The sequence below is a fragment of the Ochotona curzoniae genome, unplaced genomic scaffold, assembly GCF_017591425.1.
Source record: "Ochotona curzoniae isolate NIBS_2020 unplaced genomic scaffold, NIBS_Ocur_1.0 contig_2318, whole genome shotgun sequence".
Classification (NCBI taxonomy): domain Eukaryota; kingdom Metazoa; phylum Chordata; class Mammalia; order Lagomorpha; family Ochotonidae; genus Ochotona; species Ochotona curzoniae.
The window spans coordinates 12727711-12753881 of record NW_024465419.1 but is presented as its reverse complement, the minus strand read 5'-3'; the positions used below and the strand labels follow the sequence as shown (position 1 = coordinate 12753881).

The 26171-nt window shown below is 36.5% G+C and overlaps 1 protein-coding gene across 4 annotated transcripts in view; it reads right to left on the bottom strand.

Annotated features, from left to right (window-relative positions):
* Positions 1-26171, bottom strand: part of VPS13B (vacuolar protein sorting 13 homolog B) — a 595475-nt gene that overhangs the window by 311511 nt on the left and 257793 nt on the right. For all 4 annotated transcript variants that reach the window (XM_040972638.1, XM_040972637.1, XM_040972639.1 and 1 more), the window contains exons 24-25: positions 11043-11263; positions 4653-4856 (exon numbers count right to left, since the gene is read on the bottom strand). In XM_040972638.1, the coding sequence (XP_040828572.1) occupies positions 4653-4856; positions 11043-11263 (425 nt within the window). The remainder of the gene's footprint in view (positions 1-4652; positions 4857-11042; positions 11264-26171) is intronic.

The window sequence follows — 26171 nt, the reverse complement described above, 5'->3', positions numbered from 1 at the left end:
TGGAGATTAAATAATGAGATCACCAGTTGCAGAGATGGAAAGATGAACTATCAATTCCAATCTGCCTTTTTTCATTAACATGAGTTAATGAAAATCACAACATGAGTTGGTCCTAATATTGCGTGATTATAGTGAATCTTCAAATCATTATGCTTCATTTTTTTAGCACACAAAATTAAAACTGTGGTCTTAAGTCTCACTTTGATGAAATCTTTCAACAACACAGCTATTATTAACAGAAGAGAAAGATCACTGTTTACTTATGAAGTTCACTTAAGGGATTATGCCAAAAAAAAAAAAGAGAAAACAAATGATTAGGGCCGAGAGAAGAGCCTGTAACAAAGAACAGGAAAGTAGCAAACAACACTTAATTTTCCCCACAAGGAAAAATAATGCACATTAGGGAAAATGAATTAGTAATATTCTATTTTTGTTTCAATGGTTGTTATTGATACTATGGTTTTCCCTTTTTCCCCTTGGTATACACATTTTTTTTTTTTGCCAAAACTTTGAAATATACCTGAATACATTCAGGGATAACATCAAGTGCTACTACAGTTTTAGACAACAATCCACAATAGAACTAAGCAGATCACACTGAGATAAAAGAAACATATTCTTCTAAATTTAAAAAAAACAATACTAAATCAAACACCAATAAAGTGCTTAGATTCACCTCCTTCACTGCTCCCCACTCTTGATCAGCATTTTAAATTCAAACAGTTTAGTTATAAACTTACATTCAAAAGATAGAGTAAAAATAATATTGTGGTAATACATTAGTTTTCAAAAGATACGCAAACATAAGCTTCATAAGATGCACATAATTTGTCCAGGGAGAATCTATTTAAACATTAATCAGTGTCTGAACATCAATGCTCTAAGTAGCTTCATACACAATTGTCAAAATATCTGGCAACAGTTCAAAAACAGATGCAGTATCTACTTATATGCAGTATCATGCATAAAAAAATTCTAAAACACTATATGACAGGGATGGTTCTTAGAAACATCATAGTGAGTGGTAATTTATGGAGCTTTTTATTAAAATTCTTTCCAATTTCAAATATTCATCATATTGGTCACATTAGATCCACAGCTAACACAAAACAACAAATCTACTATGAGCATTTTTGTGATTTATATTTATAGCACCCACTCCAAATTTTCAACATTTGAATTTCCAATGAATTACAATGTTGAAAGGAACTTAGTGAAATCAGAATTCATTAATAGACTGAACAAAATTTATCCTTTTGCAGTCTGTGCAATTCACACCATTCTCACTTTAGCTTACAATGGACACCACTCTTAAGAGCGTCTGTCACATTTACTACAATCTTATGAAAACAAAATTATTAACCACGCTTTACTCATATTCTAAGATTCACTTCAAATTTCCTTCCTTTTACAAAATACCCACAGATCTCACAGAATGAATCTGTTTATCTTTCCTCTGAAAACATAAAAAGTTTATTCCTATTATCCCTCACAAAGGCTACCATGTCCTTTTGCATAGGAAGTAAACTACAGAATTTTAGGGTGTGCCACTAACATTATCCCCCATGGGATAGCCACTTCCCAGATGTATGCCCAACACCTATGACCATTCCACAGGGTCCTTAGCTTTCTCAGACTTGTAATGTTTTGCAAATGTCTGTTTAAAAAAAAAAATACCTTTCAAAGTAGAAAGTTGTGCTTGCCTTGACACCCTCAACACAGTACTTAGCAAACACATGTTTAATGGAACACTCCGATTTCTGCCACTGGAATGGTTCTAAATTGAGCTGTATTTGTAAAATTTCAATTCTACTACCCCTGGCTAGGAATTTCTTAACTTCAAGTTTTCACTACTGTCCCAAAGTATTTCACAAAGTATATTTCATACAGTTTTAGTAAGTGGATTGTGAACACTGGAGGTCTTAGTTGAATATATTTACAAATTGCTGTATTCCATAAAGCTAAATAGTTTTCTTCTCAAAGCTTTCATATCCTAATAACATTGGGGCTATCCAAGAAACAATCTTTAACTTAAAAACACTGCTTTAATGTAAGAACATATCCCATTCATAATGACTCATTTCTAGATTCTCAACCTTTTTTTCATTTGGAAAAAGAAGCAAAAGCACACCAAAACTTAGGTTACTCAATTACGATTTGGAATGAAGTTAGAGAAGTTGCTAATGCAAGCAGCTAAACAAATCTACTCCAATGTGCTTAACAGTCTAATTTTGGTTTGCATTTACTAAGTTAAAACACCAGAGAAATAAACACCTCCTCTCTTCGGATTCTTTCCCCATTCTGTATTTTGTCCAATGGTTTTGTATCTAGAGGAAAAAGTGTCTAACTGCAGAAAACAACAACAACAGCAAAAAACAAAACACAACTTCTGCCTAATTTACCACTGAAGATTAGTGGTAGGTGAGCAGGAAGTTGCATCAAAAGCCGAGTGCCCAGGAGACTTTTGTGTTTCCTTTTTGTCACTCATGCGTTGGTTACTCAATGGAGCTGTTTTTCATGGTGCTGTAATTTGTTGTTGATGTTGTTGTTGTTGTTCTAACTTCTACCAGTTGTTGACCTGGTTTCATGGCTTCCCACTTATGGAAATGTATAGTGATGGAGTACTGGGGTCTGTCATATACAGATGTGGGGGAATAATGAAACATGCATCCCTGCTTTCAGACAAAAGATAGGTTCCCAATGAAAATGTTGGACATGTGTAGACAATTGGATGCTGGACTGCCTGACATTGTCTGTACCAACAATGTCAGAGTACACTTAAATAAGAGACTAATATAATTATGATTCCTTATGAAGGACTACACTATTGTAGTAAAATGGGAAAAATTTATTGGGGGGTGGAGTTTCAGGGGGAATCCCAGCCTATACAAAACTGTACCACATAATTCAGAATTCAAAATAAAAATATACTAAAAAAAAAAAAAAGGCAGAATGCCCAGAAATCCAATGGCTGCAGCGCAAGTGGTGGCTTAGCCTTGCTGCACCACAAAGCCTACCCCAAAGGTTTTTCTTTCTTTTCTTTCCTTTTTGTTTCTTATGATTTCAACAATTATCAGATCCAGAAACCAACTGTTGGACTGAAATGGAAGACTAACAGCATTTTTTTGAAATTCCATTAAGAGTTTGCACTAATAGAAAAGAACGGACTCAACAGCAATATGCTATTTAGCATTTGCTCTTTTGTACAAACCTGGACAAGCCTATTCACAGGCGTGACATTCAGAGTAACTACACGAACCTGACTATGCCACTATAGCTGCTAATGTGCATAAGCCAAATCAATTACAGAATGAAAAACAATTACACCCTAAATGACTTATCGTTTATATTGTATTTAAACTGTTGAGGTTAGAACGTGGCACAACATTTAAGATTTCAATTGGGGAACCTGAATACTTAGACTGCAGTGCCTGGGTTCACTTCAAATTCTAGCTTCTGCTACATGGGTGGACCTGATGAAGTTCTAGGCTGCTGACTTCAGTTTGGCTCAACCTAGCTCTGCATATTTGGGGCTGGCGCAACATCATAGCTGGCTAATCCTCCTGCAGCACCAGTGTAACATACAGGCACTGGTTCCTGCCCCTGTTATCCCATTTGTCTGTAGCCCCTGCTTTATCAGTGGGGAGAGCAGAGGAAGACAGCCTGAGTTGCTAGCTTGTAGCTTTGAAACAGCTCAGCTTGGGCCACTGCAGCCATCTGGGGAGTGAACCAGTGGATACAGCACCTCTCTCTCTGACTCTGTCTCTGAATCTGTCTTGCGAATAATATAAATAAATCTTTTAAAAATACATTTTTAAATTACAAATACATGTTAGCTAAACTATTTTTATTTAGCTCTAGTAAAGAGGACACTAGGAAGCATTTGTTTGCTAAAGTGGCACCAGAATACTGGGCAAAGTTGAGTCAGGGTAGAAAACAAGGAGTGTGCTGTGTGTCAAACTGATAAGGACTACTGTTAACTAAATGGGATAGCAGGACCCAGGTTCAAAAAGGAGAGGCAAAGAGGTAAGGAAAGGAGGAATATCAATCTCTTTTTCATTCACTTTACATATTTCATACCTGTAAAGAAACATAACCTTAACCAGGTCTCAGTTTCTAGTAAGGCACAGAGCTGTACCATCCTGAACTACTACAACCTACTCAGAGTGAAAAAAGATACCTATGGGCCAGTGTCATGGCATATCAACTTAAGCCATCACCTGTGATGTCAGCACTCTATTTGAGGGCCAGATTACAACCTGGCTGCTCTACTTCCCATCCAGCTCTTTGCTGGAAGAAGTTCCTGGCTCCTGGCTTCAGATTGGCTCAGTTCTGGCCACTGTGGTCACTTGGGGAGTGGATAAGCAGATGGAAGGTTTTTCTCTCTGTCTCTCCTCCTCTTTGTATTTCTGAATTTTCAATTAAAAAATAAACAAAATAAACAATTTTAAAAATATCTAAAATAAAAAATATATATATCTAAAATAAGAATGGTAACACACAGTCACTCCCAGCACAGCTCTTCTGTGAGTCTTTGGGATCTGTTAGCTTCCACAGTGGTGAGGTCATCTTCATTCGCAGTCATGATGAGGACTCTGTGTTGTGTATATATCACCCATCTCTTGGTAACAAAACTTTTCAGAAACACTTACCTCAGTAGTAGTCCCAATGTCGGCAGATGGGCTGCACGTGCTGGTATCCGGAGGAGCTGTGCCTACACTGCTTCTAACTGGAGAACTGGGGACAGGCCCCACCATGGTCTCAGTGTAGGCTGAAGATGGAGTGAGATTACCTCTCTTCTGAATCTTATTCCAGACCTTACTCATGGTATCAGTTAGTTCACAGAAGAGCTGGACCTGTCCAAAAGAACAAAAAAAGTAGAGGAGGGAGAATAAACTTCTAGTCACAACCCAGTGAAACACTAAATATAAAAAAATAAACTTGTTCATAAAAGACCTAATATTTCACTGATTACTTATTCAAACTTCCAATTTGCCTCCCTTTTATGCTTGCTATTTTACAATCAAACCAGCTTTTTTTGTGGGTTAAAACCATTGTAATATAACTTAAATGCATCTACATAGAAAGCAATATCAAAATTTAAAAAATATAAATATCCTATTAAATGTGCTTATTTGCTGGAATGAAATAACTGTCACCCTTACAAATGAATCATTTCCACAACTAAATTTTCTCTATTTTGCTGAATAACAATTTTGAAATTGAGTTTCTTTTCAGTAAAACAAATAGAAAAAGAATGATACAACAGAATAGTAAAAGTAAACTCTTACATATGAGACTTGTATAGATAAAGAACATAACCAATCTACTATTCCCTTGGGATATGTCATTCCAATATTTAGGGGAAAAACTGTTTAACTTGCACATTGTTTGACTGAGTTCTAAGATATTTACATAAGAGTTCATAAATAAGCATTAATCATGGAATGTGTATGACAACTTATTGCCATATACTGTATGAAACAAGCCCAAGGAAAAAAACGCAAACACAATATATAAGCAAATCCACAGCTGGATACCATACTTTGCTTGCCATACAAAAAAAGAAATAAAGTAAAATTCTTATATTTATAAAACGTTTCAGCCCCAGGACACTCCAGATGATGGAGCTGGCTTCTTATGTGGGCAGAACAGATGCATAAAAACACTGCCATCCATTCTTACTTGATGGAAAGCAGTACTTGAATGTGCAGTTTTCTCCTGAATTTTTGTGTAATAAACTCTCAAATCTTAGAGAATCCAGCTAATCTTGCTTAAAAATAATCAAATGGCTAGATAACAACAATTACTTAATTTTAGTTCCAGTTTGCAATTCAAAATTATGAAGAAACTTCTCTCTATAAACCAAATGTCTGAAGGTTATCTTGCTTTTTCTTAAACAATTAGAACTGACAAATAAAATAGTGTAAGCCAAAGGAAACAGATTGCATATACTTTTAAGGGCTTAAAGCTTACATACTTAAAAATGATGATATTTTTATTATCAGTACTTATGATTCCTTTAACCCCTAAACCATTACATTTTAAAATAGATATTATTAAAAACTACATGAATGCCAACAAAAACATTACCTTAACGGTTTAACATTTACTAAAGTGTAATAAAATAAACCTTAAATATTTTAATTCAGAGAATTAAAGAATGCATTTTTCTAAATTTCAAAAGAAACAAGGGAAAAAATTTTGAGGATAAATGTTCAACTTTCATTATTCAGTTTATACTGAAATATTATAGCAAACAAACAACTTAAGTAGGTATAGTTCATGCTAACATGTTTTACTGTAACTGTAGGATGGAAGCGCCACAAACATTGTTAAAAACAATCCCCCAACTTTCACTCTTCGGTGTGTCTATAGCTAAAGAGTTTTCAGTTTTATACAGACAGGATGCTACCAAGACGCTCACAAGGAAGCCTACAGAATCATCTGAAACAAGTCCTGTTCTTCCAACAAGCGGTCTGAAATTTGTAGAGATGAAGAGGAAAACAAGTCATTTTTGCTTGATTTTAAATTTGAGTTAGTTTTCTTTACAACGAGAAGACGTGACTTTTCTGATCTCTATACAGTCTTATGAGAAGATACTGATCAAGTCCAGGTTCATTTGCCAAGGGTCATTCAGCATTTTTGTGTGATATTTTCAAGAATTGCCATTTATAGATGCTTTTCAGCAGTTGGTTTACATTACAGACAGACATGGTTTTCTTTGTTTGTTGGTTTTATTCATCCTTGTTTCCCTCAGGTGTTACATGTAGAACTCAGTTAAGTATATGCTGAATTCATTTGGGAACCAAAAATCAAGTTATCGTATGGAATTTTGACAGAATACAGAGCACTTTGGAAACATAAGCTTTTTGCACGAGGTGCTCTCAAGTCTTATCATTAAAGTTGAGGCTGATCTGTCACATGAGAATATTCAAGAGTACAAACCCCTCATCAAATCTTTCAGAACACACTGGCTTTCCAGTGTCATTTTGTGGTTTCACCTCTCTTCAAAAATGTTAACATCCCACTAGGGAAATTTACACCAATTTGTGAAGAGAGGTTTACATTTTAAACAGGGTCAACCCAAACTAACAATAAGAGATTCACAGAACACTTTAGAATTTACAGCACAGAATGATAAATATCTCTCTCGGACTTCCTGAACAACCCTGCTACTTTTGGAAGGCAGGGAGTTGGACTAAGGAGTGCCCCTCCAAGCAGCCAGATGAGGAAGTTAAAAGGGAATGAACAGACAGAGATAGGAAAGATTAAGACCAAAGTAATGCTTTACAGTTAACAAGACAAGCTGGGTTTAGTTCTAACGAAAAAAAAAAAAAGGTGAGTACTTAAACATACATTGTCATACCAACACATTTGACATCAAAAGAATTACAAAAGTATTGAGTCTAACAAAAAAATCCAAAGATCATGAACAGTGGAGTCTAAGAAAGAAATCACCATGTGTTCAAAACTGTTAATCTGTTCAGACTATTTGAGTAACTGAAGTAAATAATGGCTGAATAAATAGCTAAATAAATAAATAACTGGAGTAAATAATAGATCAGATAGTTTGAATTTTTAGAATTGTATTTTTCATGATATAGTTCGATAGGCTCAGGGATTTTCCCTGCCACCCTCCACATTCCTCCTCCTCCTCACGGCTTTATATTGAGACTGAATTACGTATAAATAAAAACTGAGTACAAAAGGAAAATCTACTGTCTCCAAAGTTGTTCTTGTAATATTTCATCTTGGTCTTTTTCTTACACAAACACAAACACACATTTTAATTACATTCAAATGAAGAGCTACAGAGAGAGAGAGAGGATGAGTGAAATCTTTATTAGTTACTAGCTTCCCAAATGCCCGCCACACACTGTGTTAGGCCATTAGGCCAGACTCATGCTAAGAGTCAGGAATTCCATTCAGGTCTCTGCAATTTAGTTACAACTACGATGCTTTTTTTTTTTTTTAAGATTTATTTATTTTTATTGTAAAGTCCAATATACAGAGAGGAGGAGAGACAGAGAGGAAGATCTTCGTTCAATGATTCACTCCCCAAGTGAACCAAAATGGCCAGTGCTGCGCCGATCCACAGCCAGGAGCCAGGAAACTCATCCAGGTCTCACAAGCGGGTGCAGGGTCCCAAGGCTTTGAGCCGTCCTCAACTGCTTTCCCAGGCCACAAGCAGGGAGCTGGATGGGAAGTGGAGCTGCCGGGATTAGAACCAGAACCCATATAGGATCACATTCAAGACAAGGACTTTAGCTGCTAGGCTACCATGCTGGGCCCGTACTACGAATCTTCTTGCATCCTGTTACTATACAGCAGCTTGCATACTATCATTTTATATAAATTGAATTATGCAGTAAGTGCTTCTTGCTTGGCTTCTTTAAGTCACCATGATTGTGATAATCATCAATAATAATGATAATATGGTTGACAAATATGACACTGTATGAACAGGCCATTCTTATTTTTTACTATTTTACCTAATAACAAACACTCGGGGTGAGTACTCACCTTTTGGTATATAGAAAAGCTACTACAGCCATCTGTATAAAAAATTGTTGAGAGCAATACACTTTTGCTTTTTGGAGGAAACAAGCTGCAGTAGATGGTGAGGTTTTTTAGAAATCGTCAAGCTGTTACCAAAATTCATGTATCATTTTTACATTCCCATCAGTCACGTACATGACTCTCCCACTCCAGGATGAGATCTTGTCCTTTTCAGCTCTGAAAGTAAGCTGAGTGTCCCAAATTGGTTTCTGTACATGAAATTGGGAATACCTGTTTGCCTGGCTAAAGTTGTTCACTGCTAGACAGAATATAGCTATTACTGATTGGATAGCTGAGAGTGTACAATGTGCAAACAAATTGGGTGTCTGTTTCTTGCCCGTACAATTATTTGTATTGGGTTCTTTTAAGATTTATTTATTTTCATTGGAAAGTGAGATACATAGAGAAGAGAAGAGACAGAGAGGAAGATCTTCCATCCATTCGGCTCCCCAAATGGCCGTAACAGCCAGAACTGAGCCCATTTGAAGCCAGGAGCCTCTTTTGGGTCTCCCACATGAGTGCAAGGTCCCAAGACTTGGGCCGTCCTCTACTGCTTTCCCAGGCCACAAGCAGGGACCTGGATGGGAAACGGGGCTGCAGGGATTAGAACCAGCACCCTTTTGGGATCTCAGAGCATGCAAGGTGAGTACTTTAGCTGCTCTGTATTGGGTTCTGATGTAAGGCTCTGTATTGGGTTCTGATATAAGCTTGGCTGCTTTGAATGATTAAACAATTACTTAGTTGATTGCATGATTTTTGCTTATTTTCTTATGAATTGCTTTTTAAACAATTTCTATGATAAAAGATCTAACAAAGTTGAATTTGCTCATTTCTTTAAACTTTACAACAAAGTATTTTAAATGGTGGCTTACAATGACAGAAATTTATTGCCTCAGATATCTAAAGGCCAGAATTCCCAAAGTATTATGAAAACCATATCCTCTGCGACCAAGCAGAATTATTCCTTACTTCCTTTATGAGCCACAATCAGAATTCATCATCAATTCAATCTCTGCTTCCATGACCACATGATACTTGCCAAATGTGTCTTCACATCATCTTTTGGATGTGTCAGGTTTCCCTTCTTGTCAGGATAGCAGTTACATGGGATTATGGTTCACCCTAAAGACCTCATTTTAACTTGATTATCTGCATAACAAACCTATTACCAAACAAGACCTCTTTCTGTGGTACAAGTGGGTAAAAGAGTTCAATGTATCTTTTTGCAGAGGCACAATTCAAGCCATAACAGTTTCATTTCCTCTTGGAAAAATGTTTATGAACAATTTTTCTCTTCTATGAGTACATTACTACTGGTCATAAAAGAATGGTAAGTGACCATTACATTATAATATTTAGTATCATTCAAGAGTGTTTGTCATGCATAGTTTAAAAAGTTCAATAGAGGAAGAGATCTTAACATTTTGGTATTGTCTTGTTATAATTCTGATTATGGATATTTTATAATAGGGTATGCATCAAAATATTAGGAGGCCAAATCTTGTGAAACTATACAAATGCATACATATATACATATACACACATATACACCATATATAACATGTTATTATATCCTATATTATAATATACCATATATATGTATAATATATCCTATTATAATCCAGGATATATTGCACCATATATATAATAACATGTTGTTTTATTATATCCTATTATATCATATAATATATATATTATATATAATGTAGTAATACATGATATAGTAATGTATTATACAGCTTATAATATATGGAATATGACATAATATATAGTATATAATATGCTGGATATAATACATAGTAACTTAAGCCATATATAATAACATGTTATTTATATTATTTATCTACATAAAACTTAAGCCAAACTCCATAATATGTGATAGGAGAAGGCAGGAGAAAAGCAGAAGGGAGAGGACGATCATCAGTAAGGAAGCTCTGCACAATATGCAACGACATTTGAGCGTACTTCGAAAAATGTAGGCAAGTATTAATTTGTGTAAATCCGGGTGATATAAATTGACAAAATGCAAAACTGAATACCACAATGCAATGCACCTAGGACAAATGAGATTTCTAAAGTCAACAAAGCATTAAAAAGTGCTATTTTCTTTTGAAAAGCCTTGCATGATGATTAAGGCAGTGCTAAGAAGCCTGATTAAAACTTAAAATGATCACTTCAATATACTCTTTTAGTCAGGAAGTAAAATAGTTGTTTAGTATTTAAAAGCACTACATCTGCAACTGATTTCATTTCTTCAACCAAAAGATGTATTTATGCTGCCACTATGTCACTTTCAAATGAGATTAAATTACAAAACTTGATAGCCTCAAAGTAATTATTAATCTAACCACCCTGAACTTGACAGCCCAGTTTTTAAAAAATGCTAAGATACTTAATAGAACTCTTTCAGCAAAATGGAAAACGATTCTTTTTACAATTACATTTCTTTAAATTTCCTTTCATAAATCAAATGTACCAACCTGGGGATTAGAGCATTTAATCTCCAATGACTCTAGGTCAACATGCAGACAGACAACAAATGAATGTCTAGCGTCAGGTCCCGTAGCCAGGAGTTTCTGAGAGGTGACAGCAAGGGTAGAGGTGCACCCCATAGGTTCCACTAAAGAAAGTGTCACTTGCTTTCCAAGGAGGGTATATATGCTAAAATGGTGCAGGTTGATGGTCCAAGGAAAAGCATCACCTGATAAAAGAATTGGGAAGAACAAGCACAAAATAGTTTGTAGTAAACTGTCTACTTTTATGCTACAAATACAACCTACTCAATACAATATATTTAAAAGTTAATTCGGTATACCACAAACTAAACTGCTCAGCAAATCACATGCCACTTAAGTCACTTTTTAAACTGTTCATACTTATAAAAAACTACATTACCAATTATGTACATTATACTTATGAATAGAAATTAAAGAAAAGGATAAAACCGTAAAAAGAAGATCTAACTTCTCTTCTTTAACTGGTGGTACTACGTAACTGTAGGACATATAGGTACTATACTTTGGAGACAAGAGAAAATGGATTCAATTATAACATGCAATAACTATTGTGTGAATTACAGATGACTATAAATCTGCCTGTGCAATAACTGGAGAAAAGAATAAACAATTTACAATGGTGAGCTGGACCAGAATTAAAGGGTGTGCTGCTTAAAACGAGAGGTTTATTGCAGGTCTACTCGATCAGACTCTCCAGTGGTAAGATTCAGGCTGCATTTCAATATGCTGATTGTATATTCTTCAAATCAGTCAGGCCTAAGCAATATTTTAATTAAAATATAGCATATGTAAATTTTACAATTAAAAGAAATGAAATGAAAAAATTTTACAACAAAAATTATAAAGAACTAAGAATCACAGAGAACACAAAAAATGTTAAGCATTTCATGCTTATGGCTTAGAGGAAAAATAATTAGCTATCCAAAAATGATTAACATGTTGAACTCAATCCCAACCAAAATACATACAACATAGAACTCACAAAACCAGAAAAGCAATCCTAAAATTGATGCAGAACATGGTCCAGAATTAGAAAGATGCTGAGCAAAAATAATACATATGTACAGACACATAGTTAGAGATTTTAAAATATCAACCTTCAAGGCAAATCATACTATAAAGGTAGAGTAACTGCAATAGCATGGCATTAGTATACAAACTGACATATAGATCAATAGAACAGAACAGAACCAAAAATTAATCCATGTAGAAAATAAGCCAGTTGACTTGTAACACATGTGGCATGAACATGCAACAGGGAAAGAGTCTCTTGATGAATGGTGTGGCAATCAGACGTGCTGCAAATATGTTTCACCAAACACAGTTTTGCATCTTTGTCAAACAAGAATTATACACATTGTGGCTTAGTGCATTAAGCCACTGACTGCACTGCAGGCATCCCTTATGGGCAACAGTTTGAGAACCTGCTGCAAAATTTTGAATCCTGTTCAGTGCTAACGTACTTGGGAAAGAGTACAGGATGGACCAAGTCCTTGGGCCCTTCTGCTCAGATGAAAGAAATCAAGTTCCTGGTTCCACTGTGGCCATCTAGGGAATGAAGCAGCGAAGAGAAAACTTTTGTCTCTATTCCCTTTTAACTCCGCCTTCCAAATAAATAAAACAAATCTCAAAAAAAAGATTTATATACTACTGCAGTTTCAATGATCTGTAAGAATTCTAAAAGTTAGTTTTTAAGTGAATTTGAAAATTTTCTGATTTTGTTTACTGCCTATTTTCTAGCTCCACTTAAGGTCTTTCTCGTTTGTATTTGCTGAACTCTTATTTAGTAATTCAACCAGCCCCTGACTAAAATGTAAATTAAAAATGTTACCTTACAAAGGAAAAGGAAAAAAGTGTTATAAAATTTAATATAAGTATAAAAATTAAAGTAGATTGCTCCTTCTCATATGCATAGAAATAAACTCAGTAGGAATCAAGTAACTAAATGTAAGACCAGAAATTTCTAGAAGAAAGTGAAAGTGAAATGCTTCAGGAGTGCCGGGGGTGGTTACATACTGCACAGGGACTATGTAAGGACCAGAAGATGATCTGGTCTGGACCGTCAAGGCAACCTCAGGCAAGACTGAAAATTCAGCTGATAGCAGTATATATTTTTTCAGATTGTATTTTGTATGGAGAATTACACATTTAAATATGTGCATATTTCTTAAAACATTCTATAAATATAAAAAGAACAGGTTTTATGCATTCCATAAATATAACTCCAAGAAGATAATCACACTTCAGCTACACTGGCATCCTACATTCCCCCTCTTCATCAGTCTTTGAAAAAAAATTTTTTAACTAACTCTATACCAACGGCCTTAATTTGAAACTAACCAAAACATTCAACAGCAGTAACCATAACAATAACAACAACAAAAATAGGAAGACTACAGTTTCACAGGACTGTATCAGGCAACAATATCTTCAATAAGACTCCAAACACAAAGGCATCAAAAATAAAAGGCAGACAGATTACAGCCAAAGGAGAAGCTTCTGTAGAATAGTCAACAGTGTCAAGAGAGAACTGTAAGAGTGGCCGAAAATATCTGCAAACTTTTCATCTGACAAAAGGTTAATACTGAAAACATGTAACAACAACAACAAAAAAATAGAAATGCTGCACATCAAGTAAAGAATCTAGCGGGGAGAGAGAGAGAATGAACAGAACTCATAAAAAAATCACAAAGGATGCATAGACATATTTAAAAATGTTGGGTGACATTAGACATCAGGGAAAACAAATTAAGAACCACCTTATTTATTTCCTATTATTTTTAAAAGATGCATTTGCTTATTTTGAGGATTTTAGAAAGGGAAAGAGACACAGAAAATTTTTCTATTCCATACTTCACTCCACAAATAGCTACAGTGGCCAGCACTGGGCTAGGCTGAATCCAAGAGCTTAATCTGGGTCTTTCATAATGGTGGTTGGGGCCAACCACTTGGACCATCATCAGCAAATTGCTTCTCCCAGGACATGAGAAAGGTGCTGGATCAGAAGTGGAACAATCAATTTATACCAACATCCAAATGAGATGCCAGTGGTTTCAGTTGGTTTTAACATATAAACCACAGCGTAGGCCCTACCTTTATTTCATTAAGAATGGCTAATTTACAAAAAAGGAACATATGCTGGGAAGGATGTAGAGAATGGGAAACTCTTCTTTGTTACTGGTAGGAATGTATATAGGTACACCAGGCAGAACAATATGGAGATTCTTGAAGAACTGCCACTTGATCCAACATTCCCACAACTATATATATAGCCAAAAGAATATGAAATCACTCTGTCAAAGAGAAGCCCGCAATCACCATGTTCACTGCAGCACTATTTAGAATTGCCAAGACATAGAGTCAACCAAATTCTGTATCAGAGGACTAACAAAGAAAACATAATACATACACACAATTGAATATTATTCAACCATAAGATGTTGCCATTTTTAGCAAAATGGATGAATTGAAAGATATTATGCCTTTTAAAATAAGAAACATAAAGACAAATAGTGTTCATTATTCCTTACATAGAAATAAAAGCATATGGAATAAAGGCAATATGTACATAGAAGATTAATTACTAAACTAGGAAACTTGGGGGGGGGGATAAAGGACAGTGGGATAACTAATACCAAATCAGAGTTGGACGGATAAATCCCAGGAATTGCACAGCATAGTAGGCTGGTTATAGTTAACAAGAGCTCAATACTGGTTTCCTTAGTGAGTGAAAGAGCAAAACCTCAGCACTGTAATCATAAAGTATTCACAAAGGTCCAAATGTGGATTGCCATGATTCGATCAGTACATACAACACAAGTTTTTCCATGAACTTTTTTTGTGCCTTAATGATTAAGGTCAGACTTGCTGAGTACAACTAGAAAGAAAATCATTGCAAGAACAAACAATACATATAAACCGCAAAGGCAAATAAGAATTATGTGAGAAAAACCTTCCTTGTCTTTCATAGATGCTCAAGAGTTTCACCTCAGTTTACACTGTAACTCACTAAATCCAACAACAGCAAAGTTATAATTTACAAATGATCTCAATATTCCACTTCTGTCAAAATATTTTATTAAAGCAATAGTGAACACCTTCAAAGAAGAAGAAACAAACCTCTGGTAGGCACAACGTACAAAAGCCCATCTGCTCAGAGGTGTTAGCTCCTTCTAACTGCGCCCTTAATGAAATTCATGATGGGGACTTTTCTGACCCAAACACCCCACACCAATTGGAAGTGGCTATATTAGTGGCTATATTAAAAGGTCATCTCTTCTTCTCCATGGCAATTGAATTCAGATGATATATTTAAAGAATCTGTTACACTATATTTAAATACTCTATAGGAGAAACCTCAAATCCATGAGAATTATTCTTCTTCATTCCATTCATTCTATGATGCTTCTCGTCCAACCAATTCATTTTCAATAGGGTAGGGTAAGTCAGAGTTGACCTTGCCCAAGTTCTTTTCTCTTTGTAGTAACCAAAACTACGTCCTCTGAATTTGAAAACTGTACACTGTATACAAGTATAGATTTGAACTACTCTCACATGACATGTGTTTTATTAAATGATATGAACAGAATAATAAACAAGATATGCCTCCTGTTCTATTCACCCTGGTAGAAGCATGTTGTTCAGTATCCATGGTTTTCAAATTTTTCACAATTTTTAAAAATTTTACTTTCAGCTTCATTACAATGTCAGAAACATACATGGTTCAATTTTATTATTACTTTTTAATTTCTTTAGAATTTCCCTATGATCTAGCCATATGGTCTGCTAGAAAAAGTTCCATGCACTGATGAGAAGAATGTGAATTTTCCAGGTACAGGATGAAAAGTTTTGGAGACAGCGATTAGGTCCATACGGTTCCCAGCTAGACTAACTGCTGTTTCTGTATTGATTTTTAAAAATCTAGTTGATTTGTCACTGATAAAAGTGAGGTGTTTAAGTCCCTCATTATTATTGCATTGCTGTCATTCTTTCCCTTTAGATTCATTAATATTTGTTGTAAACAGGTGTCCTGGATTTGGGTGCATATACATTTACCATAGTCACATCTTCCTGTTGAATGAATTGATTTCTTAATCATTACATAAAGCCCTTCTTTGACTCTAAACAGTTTTTGCCTTAAAGTCTACTTTGTCTGACAACAGGAAGACTACACTTGCTTATTTTTTACTTTCCTTTAGCATGGGAAATCTTTTGCTATCCAGTCACTTTTAGTGTGTGTTTACATTCGTTGGTGAGGTGTGTTTCTTGTATGCAACAGATGAGTCTTATATTTTTACCCATTCCACATGCCTTTGTACTACTACTAGGAAATTTTTCTGCCTTCACATTCTTTCATGATGATGATTATCTTTTCCTACGCGTAGCACATCCTTGATAATCATTTGTAAGGTTAGGTAAGTGGTAATGAATTCTTTTATTTTTTACCTGCTACGGAAAATCTTTCTCCTGATTGACAAATTAGAGTTCTATTCTGGATTGAAAGAAGTGTCTTTTTAAAGATAAGATTATTAATTTTTATTTGCAACTCAGATTTACAGAGAGAAGGTGAGACTGAGAGATCTTCACCCACTGGTAAACTCCCCAAATGGCCGCAATGGCTGCGGATGAGCTAATGCAAAGCTGGCAGCCAGGATCTTCTGATTCTCCCATGTGTGCACAGGATCCCAAGGATTTGGCCATCCTCCAATGCTTTCCCAGATCATAAGTGGAGATACAGATGGGAAGTAGAGCAGGCAGGACATGAATCTCTGAAAGCAATCTGGTGTTTCTCTCATGATTATTATAGAAACCTTTCTTTAGGTCTACTTCTTTAAAGTTTGAGTATAATGTTTCATTGTAAAGATGGTTTCTGAGGGCTTGGCACAGTAGCCTACTGGCTAAAGTCCACATCTTGAATGTGCCAGGATCCCATATGGGCATCAGCTCTAATCCCTGTATCCCTGTTTCCCTTCCAACTCTCTGCTTGTAGCCTGGGAAGGCAGTGGAGCATGGCTCAAAGACTTGGGACCCTGCACCTGCGTGGGAGACCCAGAAGAAGCTCCTGGCTTCTGGCTTTGACTTGGCTTAGCACTGGCTGCTGCAGCCGCTTAGGGAGTGAATCAATGGACAAAAGATCTTCTACTCTGTCTCTCCCCTTCTCTGTATATCTGCCTTTCAATAAAAATAAGTCAATCTTAATTTTTTTTTAATAAAGGGGGTTTCTGATCATGCCTATTAGGGATTCTATACGACTGCTGTACTTGGATATCCCTATCTTTCTTCAAAGAGGGATGTTTTCAGCTGTTTTATCACTGAATAGATGTTCTCGTCCATTCTTGTTTAGCCACATCTTCAGGAATTTCTAATACGTGCATGACTGTTTTTATGAAAATGATTTCTGTTTTTCACATTCTTCTTCCTACTGTTCACTTTTGTTTTGTGGGGTAGCGTCTGGTCATTTCCAAAGATTTGTCTTCCAGCTTCTATCTTGGATTTCCCCCTTTTTTTTTGTCTCACGAAGACTGTTGTTTAGGTTCCCCACTTTATTTTTATTTCACATTAAATATCTTACAATCAATTCTAAGAATACAATATCTACATCCTGTCTTCTTTGTAATTTCAATTTTGAGATACCACAGCTAAATTTTCATTATGATCATAGGCTTAATGCTCCACTAAATATAGAGTTCATTAAGTAAAACATATAAAGACCACTAAATAGGATTATAAACAATAAACTTCAAGATGTCAGTTTTATTCTTAAAGTTTTTATTTAATAAGCAGATCCAAAAAGACAAACATCACATGTTTTCTTTGATTGAAGTAAATAATGTATAGTCTAAAAGCCACTTCAAAAGGTATTTGTACCATAAAATAAAAATTTAACAAAAAAGGTATTTGTTACAGGGTCTGCCAGTACTCCTTTTTTTCCTACATAAGAACATCAGAAAACTCGGCTATATTTTTTAATGCTGTTGTACAATCAGATTCTCAGTGAATAAAAAGAAATCAAGGGTTGCATGTCTACTGAAGGATTAAGGATGCAGGCAAAGTCCCAGTAACTGGGGAGCAGAGAGTTTAAGGAAATAATATAACCAAAAATTAGCAAAGACTGGAAAGCAGGCCATGGGTTTTGGAGAAACCATTCAGACATTAGTAACTATAACGTCTCTTATTGACAGCATATCTCATTTTAAGACCTGTAATCCTTCCAATAAGATTCCAAATACACAGCAATGAAAAGGATTCAATACAATTTTTTTGAAATTTATTTATCTTTATTGAATAATCAGATTTACAAAGAGAAGGAAAGACAGAGAGAAAGATCTTCTGTCCACCAGTTTATTTTCCAAGTGGCCACAATGGCCAATGCTGAGCCAAACAAAAGTAAGGAGCTAGGAGCTTCTTCTGGGTCTCCCTGAAGATGCAGGATGCTAAGGTTTTGGGCCATCCTCCACTGCTTTCCCAGACCACAAGCAGGGAGCTGGATGGGTAGTAGGGCAGTCAGGATACTAACCAACACCCATATGGGATCCCAGCAATGGAAGGCATGGACTTTTGCCTCTAGGCTAGTGCTCCAGGCCTTCAATTCAATGATTTATTTTGCAATTCCTTGAAAGCTGGCAAAACATCAGACAGCAGGACCCATATTTTCTTGCTCAAATTAGGATTCTCTGAATCTGGTGCATGGTAGATCCTCAACAGACATTTTCAACAAATGGAGATACTCAAGGTAAAGGAAGCAAGCTAAAAAATACATAAAACAAGAAAACATTCTGGATGAGGCTGGTTTTGTAGATCTTCAGGTTAAGCTTTCATGTGCAATGCCAGCTTCCTTATGGCCACCAGTTGGAGTCGAGCTACCTATACTTTTGACAAGTCTCCTTACCAATGTGCTTGGTACAGTAGAGTAGGGCCTAAGCCCTTGGGTCCCTGCTACCTATGTGGGAGCCCCGGATGGAGTTCCAGCTGCTGACTGCATTCTGGCCCAGCTGTGGCTGTTGCAGTCACTTGGGAAGTGAATCCCTACCTCTATCTACCCTCTCTCTGGTTCTCTCTCTCTTCCTTACCCTCACTCACTTCTTCTAATTCTACTTTCAAATGAGTCTTTAAAAATTAATTTTTCAATTAGAAACAAATTGATTTTTTTAGGAAATTTTAAATATACAGAAATTTTTAGAATACTGGACAATAACTTCCTCATTCACAAAGATATAGATTACTTTCTGTTTATTATAATCAACTTTCTGTCTCTTCTAGATGTTTCAGAAAGATTTAAGACAGAAAAAACTGGTCCTATTTTATTGCATTTACTGTGATTGTATTCAGTGTGATAATCCTGAATAATTTGTAACACAATTCAAATGTGAACTATATTTACTGTTTAGGGAGTTAGAGAATAACAAAACATTTCCATTAAATAATATCAAAATATACAACCTTACTATTATTTGACGTTCATCCCACGATAAGTCTAAAATCTGGCTTTAGAGAATTTTGATTTTCAGACAGGCACAATGGTTCAACTGGCTATTTCTCAACCTGGAAGTGCCAGAATCCCAGGGTACCAGCTTGTATCCCAGCTGCTCTGCTTCTCATCCTGCTCCGTGTTTGTGGATTAGGAAAACAAAGAAGGATAGACCATAGCCTTGGGACCTAGCACCCAAAAGAGAGGCCTGGAAGAGGCTACTGGCTCTTGGCTTTGGCTTGGTTCAGCTCCAGCCACTGGGGTCATTTAAGGAGTAAACCAGCAGATGGAAGATATTTCTCTCCACCTCTCCTTCTCTGTAAAATCTCCCTTTCCCAAGACATAAACACATTTTTTTCTTTAAAAAATGTGATTTTTTTTTATAGAAACTTACAACTCTACAATAAACAAGAAGTAATTAAAAAAAAAATCAGATGCTGCTATTGAGCATAATGAGTTAAGCTCATTGCAATGCAGTCAACCCATAAGGAAGTACCAGTTGAGTTCTGGCTACTGTTCCTGTAATCTAGCCCTGGCCACTGCTCCTGGGAAAACAGCAAAAGTTGGAGTAAGTGCCTGTGCCCTTGACTCTCACATGGGAGACCAGAATGGAGTTTGGCTTGGCAGAAATCCAGCTTTTGCAGCCATTTGGAGTGTGACCCAGAAGATGAAATATTTTCCTTTCTCTGCTTCTCTACTCTTTCTATAGCTCTTTCAATAACTAGCTAAATAAAGCTCTTATTAAGAGTGAGAAAATTAATTTCACAGGAGTTATGAGGACAGGTTAAAAATAGAAAGAAAAAGGCATTTTAAACTGGAATGTATGATCTCTATTACCGCCAAAGTGAAATAGTAGGATCGGTATTAAAAGTTTGAAGTCACAGTTGCTTTTCACAGAACACAGACAATAAATCATAAAGGCATTTTGCCTGTTATCATGACTTTATGTCCCATGCAACCAAGTAATAAATATATACATCTACATTATATATAGTACACACAATACATTCATACACTTCAGATTTTCCCTTACACACACACACACACACACACACACACACACACACACAACTCACAATATTTACTGCAACTACTCTTCTCTATCCAGGGCTTAAGCCACAGCCTTCTTGAGAAAATACTGTGATAAATGAAAGCAAGGACCTAAAATTGTCATATTTTGTTGGCACCTTTTAGTTGTTTTTTCATTGGGCATCTCTGCTACACTCAAAATATCTAATCTTTTGTCTTCCACAAATCTTTTGCTTCATAGTTTTCTATTATTTATTCTTTTATTTATAGCTTCTATCATTTATATCTCACTTAACCAAACATTGGCTTTTCCCCTTTGTAGTTTGCATAACTGATTCTGGATAGATTCAGCTTTTATCTTGGTTTTCCATAATATACCTTCGTATACCTAATAAGGATTTCCCTTTTCAGTTCCATGTTTCTATGTGCAATAGTACATTACATTCATGCACCGGAATGCTCCACAAGTACTTCACAACATGCACCAAATTAAATCCATCCATAGCAACTTGCACATGAAAGCAATAACTCTCTCTCTATTCTCGATCATGATATGTACCTGTAAAAATGTTCATACAAGCATCCAGACTAGGAACTATAGGGTTGTTCTACACATTTTCTTTCACTATTCATAAATATCCTGGTGACTACATTCAAGTAATTAAAAAGAAAAAACTACTATGTATTTCTTGATTCTGTCCCTGAACATCATCTATATCTGCTGTACTAGCTCTATCAGTCATGTTTCTTCCAGACAACTGTAAAAGCTAGAATACTGACTTAATCTCTTTGTCTCTGGTTTTGTTAACTTCTCTCGTCTATCTCCAATAAATCATTTACACACACACACACACACACAAAAACAGCTTTAAAAAGTCAGATAAACATAAAACAGTAGTATCATTGAAGCAGTCTAGAAAACATAAGACAGTTTCGATTTCCTATATGGATAAACATGAATGATTGAAAAATACATATTGACATTCTAAAATGACTAAAATGACAGTGAAGAAGGAAAGAGCTATAAATCACAAAAGGTTCTAAAAACAAGAAAAGCTACGATAGCAGATCATACTTACTAACATTTGTTTTAAAGATGCAAAGTGCATAGATTAAAACCAAGCGATTAAGGATCTGAGGGGAAGCTAGGCCAGCACTGTGAGGCTGTGATATCTGCATCCCACGTCAGGACACCTTAAGACACGCTCAAGACTGGCCACTCCACTTCTGATCAGCTCCCTGCTGCCTGCCTGGGAAAGCAGAGACAAGGCCCAAGTACTTGGCCTTCTAACTGCCAATGAAGTTCCAGGCAGCTGGCTGCAATCTGGGGCAGCATCGGGTGTTGCCAGCATTTGAAAAGTGACTCACTGGGGTGGAAGATATCTGGCTCTCTCTGTCATTTTCTCTATTCAATAAATTAATAATCATTTTTAAAAAAAAGAAAAAAAAGAGGAGAGGTAATTTACAGAAGACCAATTTGATGCATGCCATCTTCCTCTGTTACAACATTCCCGTATGTTCCAAAAAGAGAAACCAGAGTAAAAATATCAGAGGCAACTGCTTGGAAACTGAAAAAAACAAGTAAACAAATCTTTATATTCTTTCTCCAGAGTAAAAACATCTTTACATGTATGCATCAAGGTTTTATAGCTAAATATTTTATAAACACTCTATATAATTAAGAAAAAGCATTTTTAAAGATTTGTTTATTTTTATTGGAAAGTTGGATATACAGAGAGGAAGAGAGACAGAGAGGAAGATCTTCTGCCCATTGATTCACTCTCCAAGTGGCCATAACAGCAAGAGCTGAGCTAATCAGAAGTCAGGAGCTTCTTCTGGGTCTCCCATGCAAGTGCCGGGACCCAAGACTTTGGGCCATCCATGACTGTTTTTCCCAGGCCACAAGCAGGGAGGTGGATGGAAAGCGGGGCCGATGGGATTAGAGCTGGTGCCCATATGGGATCCCAGTGTGTTAAAGGTGAGGAATGTGGCCACTATGCTACAGCTCCGGGCCCATGAAAAAGTATTTATGATCACTCATAAAAGCTGATATCTACAGCTTATTTCTCTAAAGAGGATTCAGGTATTTTGAAATAATCTCCTTCCATCAGGGCAGCTTTGGCCAATGAGAATACTCACATGGTTAAAAAGTTGTTTCCATTTTATTTTTAATACTAAATATATTGCTACTCTATATTCACAAAGCTAGCATGAAAAATAGCCCTTCCTACTACTGTTGCTAAGTCCTAAAAAAAGTATAACAACATTGCACACTTTAAAGATGGATATTTCCATTGTCCTTAAGATAATCACAATGTATTTGCAAAATAATAAAATAATCATATAAATAAGATGGAGAACATGGCAGAAGTTCAGTAGGAACCAAAGGGATTGTTAAATGAATATTGAAGAGATAAAGACTGGTGGGGTAGCACATATATTAATCCTTTTATAAAATCTATTAGAACAAAGAGAGTATAATATTGCCACAACATCATTAAGAAACATCACTGAGGTATTTGTTTTATAGCCAATTAATAGATCTATTGCCGCTAATAATCTTTCAGCTAAAAAACATGCCACAGGTATATAAAAGTAAATATACAGGGTCTGGTAAAGTAGTCTAGTGGCAGAAATTCTCGCCTTGTACCCACCAGGACCCCAATGAGTGTCGGTTGTAATCCTGGCTGTTCTAATTCCCATCCAGCTCCCAGCTTGTGGCCTGGAAAAGCAGATGAGGATGGCCCTAAGCCTTTAGACCCTGAGACCTGGAAGAGGCTCCTGGCTTCAGATGAGCTTAGCTCTACCTGTTGCTGCCACTTGTGGAGTGAACCAGCAGATGGAAGAGCTTTCTGTATCTACTTCTCTCTGTACATCTGCCTTTCCAATAAAAATATTTTTTTTGAAAAAACATACATACAGCATATACTATGAGTAAAATTCATATAGTTTACCCACACACAAATGACTCCTTCTTAAATTCATTAATGAATATCCACAGAAAAAAGAACAATTATTAAGGCCAAGGAAACAAGAAGCTTAGCAAATGCCTTGAGGACTTCATAAATGGCAACATTGAATATACATGTTCAAAACTAAAGCAAGAAAGATAAACCTGAAGCCTGATCACAATTAAGAAACGGAATATAAGCAGGTATGTAAATGGGTAAATTTTAACATTAGGGAAAACAGCATGTGAAATTGTCATGCTCATCCCCTGTCTGTATGACTCTCATAAAAAGTATGAGAAGAAGAAATCATGAACAGAAAAGTGATTAGAGTAAGTGTAGGAAGCACCACTGTAAGTCAATTCATATGAGCAGCTATAGCTAAAAGATTACTAAGTGGCATAATGAAAATCTCTAGTCCAAGAAGTTAGTTCCAACAGTCCTGTTTTAGCTATGCCTCTAAAATGTCAAAAGTCAGTTGAGACCTATGGATAAGGAATCTTTCGGGATAGTTTTCAAAAAACTGCTGGGGGGAAGTTTCTCAAAAAACAACAACAACAAAAAAACCCCATGAAGCCCAAGCATCTACCAGCTTGAGCTAGAACTGGGGGGCAGATCAGGCCAGGCCAGGCTACAGCACCCACTGGCAAACACCAAGGTGAGACGGGTCATGTTTGACTGGATCCAGCACCCATCATCATACACAAGGTGGCAAGTACTGTGACTAGGGACAAGTCTTATCACGTTACAATGTAGAACCATCTGGAGAGTGCAACATCTAGATACTGGGCTCAGCAGCAAAACTGAGGCCATCCCTTTAATGGCCTGTAACTCCCACCAGTTAACATGAGAACCAGGACTGGGGACAGGCCTGGCAACACAGGAAGAGGCATACAGTGTCATGAGTGTGGGCTGGAGGGTGGTTTCGGATGGAATGAATTAGGAATTGGACATCTATACGAGAGCTGAGAGAGCTGGGAGGTGAGACACAGGACCAGTCCACTGCACATGCTGGCACACAGAAACCAGGACAAGAGTCAGCCAAGTGCAGGTTATTAGGGTCGCTCTGACTGGGCTGCAGCTCCCAATGGTGTATGTGAGTGCCCACTGTGTGGAGGGCAGGGTTGGGCTGGGCCGCAGTATCCACTGTATAATAAATAGGGTTAGACACAGATGTGACCTAGCAATTGCCATTACCAGTGTGGAAGTAGGCTGATGTGGGTGACAGAATGAACTGGGCCCTATACAGGCAGGAGCACATGCAAGAGATAAGTCTAAGATCACCTCAAACGAAATTTCTTTAAGGGTCCCCCCAGTTAAGCCACTGGACTCATAATTCCAACCATGGGGAGAGTGGCAGGAACTTTGATCTGACAACAGAATGCGTGTGTCAAAACGGCCTCCTTAGTGGCTTTGATGGAGCAGTGGATGGCATATCCAGAAGCACATGGAGGATATGTCAGACCATCGAAGCCTGCAGAGGACACCTGGTATCATAGCAGAGGAAGAAGGGCAGGACAAATTGGTCAACAAGTCCAGCCAAGCATGACGGCAAATATCTGAACAGACTCTGAGGTGGACTGTGTCAGCCAATGGACCTTGGAAGGATTTCCTCATCCTTACATTTGCAAGACTGACAACATTTCAGAAATACCAAAACCACTTGAGCAGAACTCCTGGAGCATGTTCCACATTGGGGATTTTGGGGTGGCATCGAGCAGCTGTTCCCCATCCCCAGGTACTGAGGCGATTTGGAGGCGGGGTGTGGCTTCTCCCCTCATCTCTCCCCTTCCCCCAGATACGGGTAGAAGGTAAGGAAAACGTGAAAACAAGTGTCTCTGCCACTTTTCCCTCACCCTGGATCCTTCCAATCCTATACAACTATGTAGAAATCATCAAAAATAAAATTAAAAAAGAAAAAACATGAATCCCAGAAAATAAAAGAAAAAGAAACAACAAGGCAAATAAGAAATAGAAGGCAAAAGTCAGCAGGCTTTAGATAAAAATATCTTTGTATTATGCACAAAGAAATAACAGGAAGTTCTCAAAATATTAATAAAACTCGAGGGTTATTTTTTTAAACAATCAAAATGAAAATGTCATTCTGAGTAACTTTTAAAGTTCAATATGTAAATTGCTATTGTTAAAAACAGGAAAACTAAGTTTTGGATGCTAAAACATAGTGTGCTTCTGAAGTCAGTGTTGTCATGAGCAGAGAGATCTGTTGGTCTAGAAATATTCTAAATCTTGATTCAAGAGGGAAGTACTAAACTGTGAAAAGAGTATCAGTACACTCAGCACAAGGGTGGAAAATGTGGCAATGACCAAACCCGGCCATCCACCAGATTTTGTAAAGTTGTACCGAACACAGGTGGATTCATTAACAAATAGTATTTGCCTGTACCTATACAACAAAGCATACTCACATACACTCATAATAGAAACCACAGAGCTTACAAAACAATATTTTTACTCTTTGGCCCTTTTTTGAAAATGGTTTCCAACACCTGTACATAATTCCAATTATGAGGGAGCTTTAAGAAGTTGTTGGAAAAATGAAAATTAAAGACACATCTATTTATAGTGAAAAAAATCATCTAAGCCACAATTTTATCACAAAAGACTTTTTTCAGAAGCTTTTATATATAC